General features: G+C 39.4%; 2 protein-coding genes across 3 annotated transcripts; one reads left to right on the top strand and one right to left on the bottom strand.

Annotated features, from left to right (window-relative positions):
• Nucleotides 1–479: 479 nt before the first annotated feature.
• LOC113051542 (cartilage intermediate layer protein 1-like) lies at nt 480–7,677 on the top strand. 2 transcript variants are annotated; one of them, XM_026215390.1, is made up of 9 exons: nt 480–578; nt 1,329–1,480; nt 1,960–2,022; nt 2,122–2,391; nt 2,626–2,802; nt 2,967–3,281; nt 3,704–3,812; nt 4,379–4,536; nt 4,661–7,677. In XM_026215390.1, the coding sequence occupies exons 2-9, from the start codon at nt 1,420–1,422 to the stop codon at nt 7,012–7,014; spliced, it is 3,507 nt and encodes a 1,168-aa protein (XP_026071175.1). In that variant the 5' UTR covers nt 480–578; nt 1,329–1,419; the 3' UTR covers nt 7,015–7,677. The 2 variants fall into 2 exon arrangements, with proteins under 2 accessions (XP_026071175.1, XP_026071174.1); XM_026215389.1 differs by having other exon boundaries at nt 1,948–2,022.
• A 599-nt stretch (nt 7,678–8,276) lies between these two features.
• On the bottom strand, nt 8,277–12,963 carry LOC113051543 (eukaryotic translation initiation factor 3 subunit J-B-like). The gene is made up of 8 exons (XM_026215392.1): nt 12,812–12,963; nt 12,632–12,723; nt 11,445–11,502; nt 9,829–9,920; nt 9,595–9,706; nt 9,301–9,501; nt 9,056–9,129; nt 8,277–8,848 (listed from the first exon to the last, which is right to left on the bottom strand). The coding sequence occupies exons 1-8, from the start codon at nt 12,831–12,833 to the stop codon at nt 8,714–8,716; spliced, it is 786 nt and encodes a 261-aa protein (XP_026071177.1). The 5' UTR covers nt 12,834–12,963; the 3' UTR covers nt 8,277–8,713.
• Nucleotides 12,964–13,306: the final 343 nt, after the last annotated feature.

Here is a 13,306-nt window from a genome sequence, read left to right as displayed (position 1 = left end):
ATTCAGAGGGACAGATGGGGAAAAGCATGCTAATGTGTTTTGAGAAAGAGTCATGTAATGGCTTTCATGTGTTTGAAATACATGGATGTCATTCTTGAATGGCTTTCTTGTGAATGTTTGCATAACTAAACATACTCCCAGCAACAACAAAAAAAATTCACCACAGTGCTGACACAACTGTGAATCATTACAGAAAAAAAAACAACAACTTTGTGTGTCTGTGTCTACATTTGTACACCCTTACCTGAATACCTTGTCACAGGATTCACTAGGACTCCTAAAACTAGTTTATATAGGCTCTTTTACTTCTTTGAGATGATTGTTCCAGAACACCCCTTTCACAAATCAGTGTAGTCTACTGTACAGGAGCAGTAGATGGTGCTGAACCCATGTTGTTGTTTCATGGCAGAGAGCCGACCCTATGGCTCAGGGCTGAGCTATATAAGCACCGGACACAAACCTGGACTTCACATTCCCTCTCTCTCCTCCTCATTCCAACTATTTAGCAACTACTCTGTAAATATACCACAGAAACAAGCAGGAGTACAAAAGCTTTCCATTTTACAGAAAAACCTTGGGTAAGGTATCATATTCTCAGCTTCTCATCTTTCTTACTGTAACCTTATTTTGTAGATTTGGATTCAGACACTAATGCTTTCTAAATTGTTTCTGTAGAAAGAAATGCTCTTATAGATTTTGTATTGGTAATATGGATTTTTAAGCAAAATGATATATTCAGTCCTAAATTTATAATTATTTTCGTATGCACAAATTTTGTTATTACCGAATAGCTTGATTGTGACATTTGTAGTCATTTTAGTCATATGGTGTCTGCTCTTTTAAAGTTGTAACAAATGTGAATACAGACGGTAACTATTCAAATTGACTGCATTGAAAAATATTTCACCACGCCATGCACAAATTGTTTGTGCATATGAAATGTGTAGTTATGTCTGAGTATTATGGCTGGATATAAAAACAGTTGTACATTCCCTTGACACACAATGATGGTTCTCACAGATGTGATATTTGAGAGCAGCTAAAGATTTGAGTACTTAAGCTGTTTTTCTGCAGCTTGTCTTTGTTTCAGCATGAGATTTTTTAGAATTCTGCCCTAAGTCTTTCAGCTGTTTCTGTAAAATGGAACGATTTAAGTAAAGGAATTTTTCTCAGATCACTTTGAATTTTGAAAGGTTGAAATGAGTTCGTAACTAGTTGAACAAAGGGGCATGGGAGTTTCTAGAATTATTTACAGAAATGAAAACTCTATGGTCCATTTCCTTTTGTGCAATTTACTAATCGTCTTATTCATATCTGATTGGCACAAGATCTGTGGCTGGACTATTCTTAGTGTGGAGCTGTGTGTGAATGGTCAGAGCCCCTTTACTAGAAGTCGGAGGTAATTAACAGGGAACCAGGATGGGCTGCCTCTCAACATGGACATTTCTTCTGTTGGGAATTACAAGCACATTTTCCCAAGGTTGGTTAGCCCTATGAATTTTAATTGACACATTTCACACTGAAATGCTAATGCAAGTTATTGCTTAATCTGTTCTCTGGCATGTCATTGCTAATGGCAGAAGATGAAAGATTTCAACAGGATATTGACAGCTGGCTCTTAGAAACATGACACTTCCAGTACCTCTAAACCTCTCTTCAGCAAACCCATTACTGAAGGCAACTTTGTTCTAGTGTCCCCAGTACATCCAGAAGCAGAGGTGTTTTGCGAAGCAGTAGAAAGCCAGCTGCTAGCAATTGGTTCTACTCTGTGTGAACCATTAGCGGAAATCTCTTTCAGAAGTAATCTGAAGGGCAAAAAAAGAAAATCACAGAAAAACAAAAGAAGTAATATTTTATTAACAACACCCATGACAATAAGCTTCTTGCTACATCTAAAATCAGTCTTTGGGATGCATCATTGTAAAACTAATTATAAGAAACTAATAGTTTCCTTATTAGGGACATGGAGAAGCATCATGGGGACATCATTGAGACCAAACCCAGCTGTGTACCGTAATGAAGGTAGGTTTGTATGTTTCTAAAAATTCATTACCAATAAAATATTTCAAAAGGTGAGCCAAACTGGTACTTAAAGCTTTCAAAAATTCTTCCTTTCCTCAGATAATTACGAGTGGACTACATGGTTCAATGTAGATCACCCTGGAGGGAAAGGAGACTATGAGAAGCTGAATGTCATTCGTTTTTATTATCAAGCCCGTGTCTGTGAGGTTCCTCAAGTATTAGAGGCACGCACTACCGAGTGGATCCCAGCTCGCAACACTGGGGAAAGAGTACACGCTGACCCAGCTGTGGGCTTCTGGTGTGTCAATGATGAACAGCCTGTTGGGAGAAAGTGCTCAAACTATGCTGTACGTTTCCTGTGTCCTAAAGGTAAGTAAATGAGGCTGTAAAAATTGTTATTGTGCACATTTTCTCTGATAATAATGGTGAATTTATTTAATATGCAAATTAAATATGGAAAATACGGATTTGTTGATGTTACTGCAGAAATCTTTTGTAAAAAAAAAAAAAAAAAAAAGTATTTTGAATTTTTTGAGTTAACATCCGTTTTTGATTTCTGATGACACCCTAGAAGTTTAGCAGAATCTCTCTCTCCACATTCAGAAATTGTTTCAGATGTTGAAGAGGTGATATGGGGTCCATGGTCAGACTGGAGTCTGTGTCCAGCTCAGTGTGATCAGGTTGCAGTACAGCATCGCTCTAGAAGCTGCAAATCCAGCTCCAAACAATGCAATGGCCAAACTTTCGAGGCCAGGTCATGCCAAGGACCACCTTGTCCACGTATTGCATTTACTCTGTTTCCTAAAAAAAAATCTGCTTATCTTTATTGTTATCCATGTATACTGTCAAACCATATGCAATCATTTATCCAGTTTACCTTGTATTTGTTGAAAAATCTCTTTTTTCAGACATATGTTGACAAAAATCCCTTTCCCTTTTTTTAGGCTGTGATCTGCAGTGTGTGAAGGGGAGGGTAAATGATGAGTGCGATAGCTGCATGTGCCATGATCATACAGTTTTAGGATCAGTCCGTAGTGCTGGGGGTCTCCCTGCACCTGGAGCTGCCATCCTCCGTGCTGGTTCCAGGAACAAACTCCTTACTGTAACTGATCACAATGGCCATTTTCAGGTCCCTGGTATCTGCCCTGATGGCAACACAACGCTAATGATCAAGCTGAAAAACCATGCTCCACACCAAGTCACTGTGGCCCCAAGCACTGAACGTACCTCCATTCTCATTTTGAAGCTAGAGAGAGCAAGTAAGACTTCTTTAATGATCTTGAATCCATTTGACCTATGAACTATCCGTATTAGCATTAGAATACCATCTCAAGAAAACCTTGTGATGATCAGTTTAAATGTTACAATCAATTCAGGGGTCAATAATAATAATAGTAATTCATTATTTTTTTCTGCTGGTTCATAAAGTCATAAACATACTTTAGCTGGAAAACAGTGGCATATAATGTAAAAAAAAATGACATTGGTTTGTAGTTAAACACATTTGTACTAATGCTTCCCAAGACTATCACAAGTAATTTTGACAGTTTAATTCGTGTTACCTAGCTTTATAAGATTATATTGGTGAAAAATTAGCAGTGGAATACAAACATTTAAGCTGAAAGGCATAAAAAATTACAAAATCAATTATTATTATGCAACATCAATATGTGTTTCTCAGAAAAACTATACGTGCTGAAAAACCCTGAGAACAAGGCCAGAAGGGAAGGTCAGACCACTGCTTTCTGTTGTAAGGTTGATGGCACACCTGAACCAAACCAGTATGAATGGTAAGCTTAAGCTTTTAAATATAAATTGATGTTCACTTTGAAATTACAAGTACAAGTAAACCATGTTCCATTATCTAATGGTATTAAAATTATGTTTTACTAACAAGATTTGGGAGGAGCGCGTCAGATACTTAGCCCAATCAACACAGGTGGACCATAATCAAGTAATCAATCCCATATAAATATCGCTGACTTACCTCTATCCATTGACTGTTTATCAGCATCCCTCCTCCACCCCATCTCCTCACTTTGCGTTCACTTTAGAAATAGACGGGGAAGGTGAAGGGGAGGGGGGGGGTACTCTAGGTTCGGGCCATTCCCGAGCTCGGAGCCCTTCCCCGGACAGCACGCCAAATATGCATACCATACCTCAGTTAATTATATGTAAGCGTGAACTCGTGAAATGAAAAAAAAGAATGACACACTGAAACTGAATGAATAAATACAGGGTTAAATGAGGACAGTTCAGACAAACCAGGTTATCATAGTTATTTCTTTGTCCCCACAGAATGACGACAATTATATTACATGTGAGAACAATAATAATCGCTGTAATCACTCTTTAGGTTCCACAATGGTACTCTGCTGGACAGGAGTCAATATCAGTATGACCAGACACTGATTTTGAGGAATCTCAGTTTGGACCATATAGGACAATACTACTGCAGAGCCAGTAATGAGGACGGAGCCATCAAATCTAAGCCAGCCACCCTGACAGTTATTGGTGTGCCGCACCATCCTGTTTTAACCCACATATTTCATTTTAACCTTAATTGTATCAAAATACTTTACAGATAGTCTGGTCTCAGTTTGCTATGTATCTGTTTTCTATCCATTTCTATATTAAGGTCAAAAAGCACCATCATGCAACCCTAAGCCTGATTCCCATCTGATCCGACTACCACATGACTGCTTTCAAAACGCGACTAACTCTTTCTACTATGATGTCGGGAGATGCCCAACCTCTGTGTGCACAGGGAAGCTGGATAACGGCATCAGATGCAAAGACTCTGTTTCCTACTGCTGTGGAATTTCAAACATGGAGGAGAAAATGATTACATGTCAGGGATATCAGTTGCCCATCATGATAGTGACTCAGTGTGGTTGTAAAACATGTGTGGACACAAAGGCTATCGTTCGTGGACGTGCTATCGCAGCAGACACTGGTGAGCCTATGAGGTTTGGACATATCTTCATGGATGGCACAAGAATAAGTCGAACTGGATACAAAGGCACATTCTCTATCCAGGTACCAACAAACTCTGAACGTCTGGTCCTCACCTTTGTGGACAACATGGAGAAGTTTGTGAATACCACAAAAGTGCTACCATTCAATCCTAGAGGTGGAGCTGTCTTCCACGAGATCAAACTGTTGAGGAAAAAGCCAGCTGTGATTATTAGCTCAAGAGAGACTAATAAGATAGATCTTGGTGAGGTAGAAGGCCAGGATCCCATTGCTGAGATTGAGATCCCACCAAATGCATTCTACAAGGAAAATGGAGAGGTGTTCATGGGAAATGTCAAGGCCAGTGTGACTTTCCTTGACCCCAGGGATGTATCAACAGCAGCAGCTGCCCAAAGTGATCTTAACTTCATTGGTGATGAAGGTGACACTTTGCCTTTGAGGACCTATGGAATGTTCTCTGTGGACTTCAGGGATGAAGAAGGAGGTGAGTCGCTCAATGCCGGAGAGGTGAAAGTGCGTCTCGATGCAGCACAAGTGAAGATGCCGGAGCACTTGAAGACAATGAAATTATGGTCCCTTAATCCTGATACAGGTTTGTGGGAGGAGGAGGGCCAGTTCCATACTGAGAAGAAACAAAGGGGGAAAAGAGAGGAGAGGACCTTCCTCATAGGTAACATGGAAATCCGTGAGAGACGGCTGTTTAACTTGGATGTACCTGAGAACAAGAGATGTTATGTGAAAGTGCGAGCCTTCCGTAGTGAACGGTACATGCCTAGTGAGCAAACTGAAGGAGTCGTGATGACTTTAATAAATATGGAACCCACACCAGGGTTTTCAACCAACCCTCGAGCTTGGGGCAGATTTGATAGTGTTGTCACTGGTCCAAATGGTGCATGTCTTCCAGCTTTCTGTGATGAACAGAAATCAGATGCATATTCGGCCTATGTCATGGCCAACCTTGGGGGAGAAGAGCTAGAGGCAGTAGCATCCTCTCCAAAGTTGAATCCTAACACCATTGGCGTTCCGCAACCCTATTTGAATAAACTTAACTACAGACGCACTGACCATGATGATCCCAGAATAAAAAAGACAGCGTTCAGCATCAATGTGGCCAAACCCCGTTCGAACACAGCTGAGGAGGCCAATGGTCCAGTTTATCCATTTGACAAACTTAAAGAGTGTGAGGAAGCTCCATTCAGTGCAGCTCACTTCCGTTTCTCAAGAGTTGAAGGAGATAGATATGATTACAACACAGTGCCTTTTAATGAGGATGATCCCATGAGCTGGACTGAAGACTACTTGAGTTGGTGGCCAAAACCCATGGAATACAGGGCCTGCTACATTAAAGTAAAAGTCAACAGTGCCCATGAGCTCAACGTTCGGTCTCGCAATATGGGAGGGACCCATCCAAAAACCGTTGGTCAACTGTATGGCATCCGTGACACCAGAAGCATCCGAGACATGGACCAATCAACTGTTTCAGCAGTGTGTCTGGAGTTTAAGTGCAGTGGGATGCTGTATGATCAAGACCGAGTGGATCGGACCCTTGTGAAAGTAATGCCTCAGGGCAGCTGCAAGCGAGAAAGTGTAAACAGCATGCTACAGGAATACTTGGTGAATCACCTTCCACTGGCTGTCAACAATGACACCAATGAGTTCACCATGCTTGCACCTCTAGACCCACTTGGCCACAACTACGGTATATATACAGTGACAGACCAAGATCCTCGGACAGCCAAAGAAATCGCACTTGGCCGTTGCTTTGATGGTACATCAGATGGCACTTCTCGAGTCATGAAGAGCAATGAAGGAGTGGCATTAGCATTCACCTGTGGTGATAAAAAGGTCACTAGGCAGAGTATGTTCCAGCAGATACAGAACTCACTGGGTCAAGCCACAGCTGGAAGTGGAAGACCGGGAAGAGGAAACCAGAGGCAGAGAGGTGGCTCAACAGCACCTCGCAGTAGTAGGAGGAGCACTCGTAATTCCTACACACGTGCCCAGACCATTGGTTGATATTCCAAGAACTAAAAACTCACATGAGAGGAGACCCCATATGGGTATGGGTTTGCCTTGTATCATGTAGAGTTTGTGTTTACAGAGTTACTGGATTAAAGACATTTTAAAATTTTGACAGCAGTACAGTTGTATTTAAAATGGTTTGGGCAAAGTCCCACAGCAATTTAGTATGGCTGATAACGTCAACTGGCAAAATATATTACAGATTTAATGAACTGCAAATCAAATTAATATTAAAGTGGGAAAAAACTAACAACACGTAAAAAAAATGTAAATGCCAACTCGAGAGGAACGTATGATTCATGTAATGTTTCATTTGTTTTCTATTGACATGTACTGTGGTAAATATGTTCCTACTTGAAACTGTAAATACTCAAATATTTATTGGATACTTTAGATTATAAAAAAACTAGAGTATCAGCTGTGGCTCTCGAGGTCCACTGTCCTGCAGTTTAGCTCCAATCCTAATCAAACACACTTGCCTGTGGCTTTCTAGTGATCCTGAAGACCTTGATGAGCTTGTTCATGTGAGTTTGATTCGAGTTGGAGCTAAACTCTGCAGAACAGTGGACCTCGAAAGCCAGAGTTCAGAACCCCTACAGTAGAACATCACATTTCCACCCAAACAAACATGTATGCCATTTATCACTCAATTTAAAAAAAAAAAAACTCTGAAGTTGTCCGAACCCTTCACAAAAATACCAAGTGATAATTTAGTCCAATGTTTTTATTAAATTAGACTTAAAAAAAACATGCCTTTGTCTTTCTATTGTTTTTGTCCAGTTTTAACAATTTGTGAGAAAATCCACTAAGCTGTTTTTTTGTAGATATTTTTGCTGCCAAGTTTGCATTTGACTTTACTTCATACATGTCTGTAGAAGCTTACTGTATAATGACAACGGATCAAACTAAAACAAGAGACCCATGGACCTGCTGCCTCAAGTTAGTTATATGAGCAACAATATTGACTATTTTTATCTGCAGCGATAGGTTCATTTAAAATATACTTCTGCAGAGAAAGAACTGCCAAACAGGTAGTCCATTCTGATTTCACATGAAGTCAATGTCTACTGATTCAAGATTACGCTTTGTTTCGGTTTTGTTTTACTTTCATCCTTTTAGTGTTGGCTCAACTGACAAATGTCCAATTTTGATCTCAAATGATAAATGGTTCACATTAGGAAAACTGATACGATTTCCAGTTGTGCATAAATATGCAAGTATAACAATGCTTTCAATAAGGACATTCTTGGAAGAAATTAATTTGCATAGAGCAACACATTTACTTCTGTGTAACTGAAATTGCACAGCTTTAAAAACATAAGACACTTTCAATGAAAATGAGATATTGTATACAAAGTTCTCAGTAAGGCATTGAAATGCTTATTTAAGCCAATCAGAGGAAACAGCTCCATCAAAAAAAGTCCCACATCATACAGTCTGTTTTTGAAATTGAAAATGAGATTTCAAGGCCGTCAGAATAATTTTACTTTTCCCCCATTTGCCACTGGGGTGCAATGGGCTGATAGCAGCTTTTTGAGGAGTCTGTCAGCACTGGAACCAAGTAAAGTGTAGACACATTGTTCAGTGTCCAAGATGGCACTGAGAAGCATGAAAGGGTAATGTTGCATGTCTACAAGGGTGTCTGGGCACAGGGGGAATGATGGGGGGATGATGGGGGGATGATGACCCTTTGTCACATGAAGTCATCAAACTCATTGCCATAGCCATCGTCAAAACCACCATAAGCAGCAAAGTCATCTTTCATGTTTGCTTTCAATCCACCACCAGGGACTACACCTTTCTTCTTTTTCTTATTTGCCTTCTTTTCCTGTGAATAAAAGCAACAGATTAATATTGAGTATTTTGCTGTTGATATTTTGATTATAATGAACAAGACAGAATTATAAAATAACAAGTAGTCTTAGTGGCTGTAAATAAGATCAACTAGGCAAGAATCAAGTTACTTTCCACTCAAAAGAGGTTTAGAGAAGTTTTTCTAAAACTGAGTACAAAGTAGTAAAATCATTCAACTCACCTTTTCTTGCCTTTGTTTTTCACTAAGCAGAACAGACAAAGAATTATTTATTTTTTTCAGGTCATCTACTTCCACTACAAAGAAAGGGGAAAAAAAACATTAGTCATCAGACATGTGCAAGGTTTTATGTTTGAGAGGTCCACCATATAATCTGAAAGTTTGTGGAATTATCAGTAATTCTCTGTCACAAAAAATCATTTTTAAAACATACAGAAACTACTAATAAAAAATATCTCTGCACTCACATGAAATGCAAAGCTCTCGAAACAGTGACTCCAAAAAGCTAGAATAATGCACTGATTTTTCAAACTGTGTTATCTTATCTTTCAGTAATTTTTCAAATGCAACAAAGTCATCTTTGGATGAAGGGCACATGGCTTCAATTCCAGAGGCATTGTTTGTTGTGATAACAGTAGTAGAGGCATTTGCAGCAGCAGGATCAACACCTGAAATCAGAATGATTGTTTCCGTGATTAACTGTTAAAATATGTTCTTGGAAGGCTTCACATATAGTGCAGTGCACACAACTTGTTTCTTACCAAATGCCTCACGGGCCAACTCCATGTCTGCCTCCTCCTGCAGTTTCTTCAGTCGAAGCTTCTCTGCAAGCTGCTCTTCTGGTGATAGTGTTTCACTCACCGTTTCTTGCATCTGTTCAGAGGTTTCAAAAACTAAGGTTAAATGATTTCGAATAACACAAAATAAATAAGTATTGGGAAAGAAAGGGGCTACTGCATTAATGAGTAATGATAGAAGTAATCATATTTTCTTACCTTCTTTTTCAACTCATCTTGTTTATTCTTTTGCAAAATTTCTTTCTCCTTTATTTTATCACTTAATTTTTTCTTCTCAGGGGGTTTCAACTCTATAGGAAACGTAAATCAAACCATAAGAGTATTTTCCACTTGGGTTTAGATAAACAGTAATAAAACAACACACACACACACACACACAAAATACATACACTTAAAGGGTTCGTTTCCCCAAAAATCTAAATTATGTCATTAATAACTCACCCTCATGTCGTTCCAAACCTGTAAGACCTCCTTTTATCTTCAGGACACAGTTTAAGATATTTTAGATTTAGTCTGAGAGCTCTCAGTCCCTCCATTGAAACTTGGTGTACGGTATACTGTCCATGTCCAGAAAGGTAAGAAAAACATCATCAAAGTAGTCCATGTGACATCAGAGGGTCCTTTGGAATTTTTTTGAACATTTTGGTCCAAAAATAGCAAAAACTACGACTTTATTCAGCATTGTCTTCTCTTCCGTGTCTGTTGTGAGAGAGAATTCAAAACACTGCAGTTTGTGATATCCGGTTCGTGAACGAATCATTCGATGTAACCAGATCTTCTTGAACCAGTTCACCAAATCGAACTGAATCGTTTTAAATGGTTCGCATCTCCAATAAGCATTAATCCGCAAATGACTTAAGCTGTTAACTTGGGTATGGGTTTGCCTTGGTTAAAACAAACCAATATCCTGGAGTAATTTATTTACTCAAACAGTACACTGACTGAACTGATGTGAAGAGAGAACTGAAGATGAACACCAAGCCGAGCCAGATAATGAATCGTGCTCGAGTCAAGAAACGGTTGCATCGGTTATCGGATCACCAGTAGTTCTTTCAGACAGTTCGATTCAATAAACCGGTTGAAGAAAATGGTTCACCAGTACTTTTGCGCTCGACATAATGACGTCATTTGCGATGATTGCCCTTGATTCAAGCCTTCGGTTTACCCGCACTCATAACACTAGCACAGAATCAGTTCAGAATCAATCACCAAAAAAAAAAAGAAACAAACGGTTAGGTTCAGATGCTCTGTGTGTCAGTCTGCTTCACACTTAATCACACATGCACAGTATCATCAGCTCCTCGGTACTGTTTGGTTACATGAACAGAGGGAGCCACATTAAAAAAAAAAAAGTTTACAGCTTAAGTAATTTGTGGACTAATGCTTATTGGAGACGCGAACCGTTTTAAATGTTTCAGTTGGATTTGGAGAACTGGTTCAAGAAGATCCGGTTACATCGAATGACTGGTTTTCGAACTGGATATCACTTAACTACAGTGTTTTGAAATCTCACAACAGACACGGAAGACCATGCTGAATAAAGTCGTGATTTTTGCTATTTTTGGACCAAAATGTATTTTCGATGCTTCAACAAATTCTAACTGACCCCTATGATGTCACATGGACTACTTTGATGATGTTTTTCTTACCTTTCTGGACATGGACAGTATACCGTACACACAGTATGTGTTCTTAATGACATAATTTTGATTTTTGGGTGAACTAACCATTTAATGGTGAGTTTTACAAATATGCAATGGCTCTGCATACAGCATGTTTACATTGTAAAATCTGACCAATCAACAGATTAATACCTGCTTTTTTCTGTTCTACTTTCTTCTCTTCTTCCTCCTCCTCATCATCCCAGTTATCCTGCAGAAAGAAAAATGTATGGTACCCATATATAAACTAACAATAAATGTAACTTAAGTATATGATGACCCATTTACTTTCAGCCATATAATAAGCAGAAAATTTGAATGATTCAATACTTCATTATTCCTTAATAATAATTAAGGCCATTATAATTAAACAGGCCCAAAGATTATAAAACACAAGTTTTTACAACTTCTCAAAAGTGTAAACTCCTTTCTTAATAAACAGTGAATAATGAACTGGCAGTAACTGGTCAGGAAGCAATTTTTTAAAAATGTGACAACTAACTTTTATATTTGAACCGAGTAAGAAGGAAGTGCAGATATTTCCTTTTATTAAAAAATCATAATTTTGAAGTTTCCTGACATTTTAGGTTTTCTATGGCTGTGGGGACCATGCAGAATGCTGTCATTCCAGAAAAGTTCATTTGAACTCGAGCTGCTTTTCAGACAAAACTACTTCCAGTAAATGACAATAATAACGCGCGCGCCCGTGCTCACACATTCTCTCAGTTCGAAATGAGGAGGGCGCGCGAGAGAATTCTAGATCTTCATCCACGTTCTCTGCGCTTACAATCTAAAGTAGCTACGACAATTGTAACAAATAAGACAAGCAACATTTTTTTAAGTTGAGTTATTACAATGAACCAGTAAAAAAAAAGTAAAAAACTGCCAATGAAGCTCCACGTGTCCGTTAACTTGGTCGCTGTCGGAACTAGTTTCATGTCAACCAATAGATTTCAACCATGGCCACTCACAAGATGTGACCCGATGTGCTGCCAAAACTCCTATATTAGTTTGATTAATCCGTAAACGGCTGGCAAATCGTCAGATAACAGATCCGTCAAGCTGGTAGATCACACGTTTGCTGACGTAAACACAGAAACTGTCAGTGTAACAGTACTAGATCAATGAACACGCAAGATACATTTGGTGGATCTCTAAATAAAACGGGCCTATTCTAGACTAGTTAAACGGCTAAAATACACCACGATTGTCCTTATTAGTGTTGCTAACTTACCTTTAGCCACATATCATCATACTATAAGACAGAACTGCAACGCAAGGACTAAAACGCTCTTTAGTGCTAAAGTTTTGACAGCATGGCTATTAGCACGCTAACTTACCTTCACGTCTTCCTCCTCGTCCTCGCCTTCCCATCTATCCAGCCGCACGGCGCCACTCCTGATCGGCTCACTCGGCTCGAAGTTCTCAACATCTTTCGAAAAACAAAATACTGACGTGGTTAAGAAAGGGACCGACACCGTGTCATACACTTAGCTCTAAAATATGGACGATATCCTTACCCCAGTCGTCGGAATCCGCCATCTTGGCTAAGTGTGAGTTAGTTAAAGTAGTAGCCGAGAGAAAGCATGTGCTGCTCTGATCTACGCGCTTCTGTCATCATGCTGACGGGATACCGGAGGACTGGAGTGCGCGCGCCTCGGGCAGCAACGCCCCCGTGTGGCGCACAAGAGGACGAGTCATTACTGTTGTGCAAGTCTAATAATAGTCAATAGCCTGGCCAGAGGACTGAGCCTGGTTTCTCTCAAGGTTTTTTCTCCATTCTGTCACCGATGGAGTTTTGGTTCCTTGCCAATGTCGCCTCTTGGCTTGCTTAGTTGGGGTCACTTCATTTCCAGTGTTTTCGTTGACTTGCTTGCACAGATACTATTTAAACTGAACTTAGCTGGATGATGACATAATTAATTTCAATGATTAACTGACTTTTTGCATCATTGACACACTATTTAATGTTGTTCAGTTGCTTTATTACAATCTATATTTTTAAAATCGCTATA

Source organism: Carassius auratus, chromosome 32, assembly GCF_003368295.1.
Source record: "Carassius auratus strain Wakin chromosome 32, ASM336829v1, whole genome shotgun sequence".
Lineage (NCBI taxonomy): Eukaryota > Metazoa > Chordata > Actinopteri > Cypriniformes > Cyprinidae > Carassius > Carassius auratus.
This window is presented reverse-complemented; position numbering and strand designations above follow the sequence as displayed.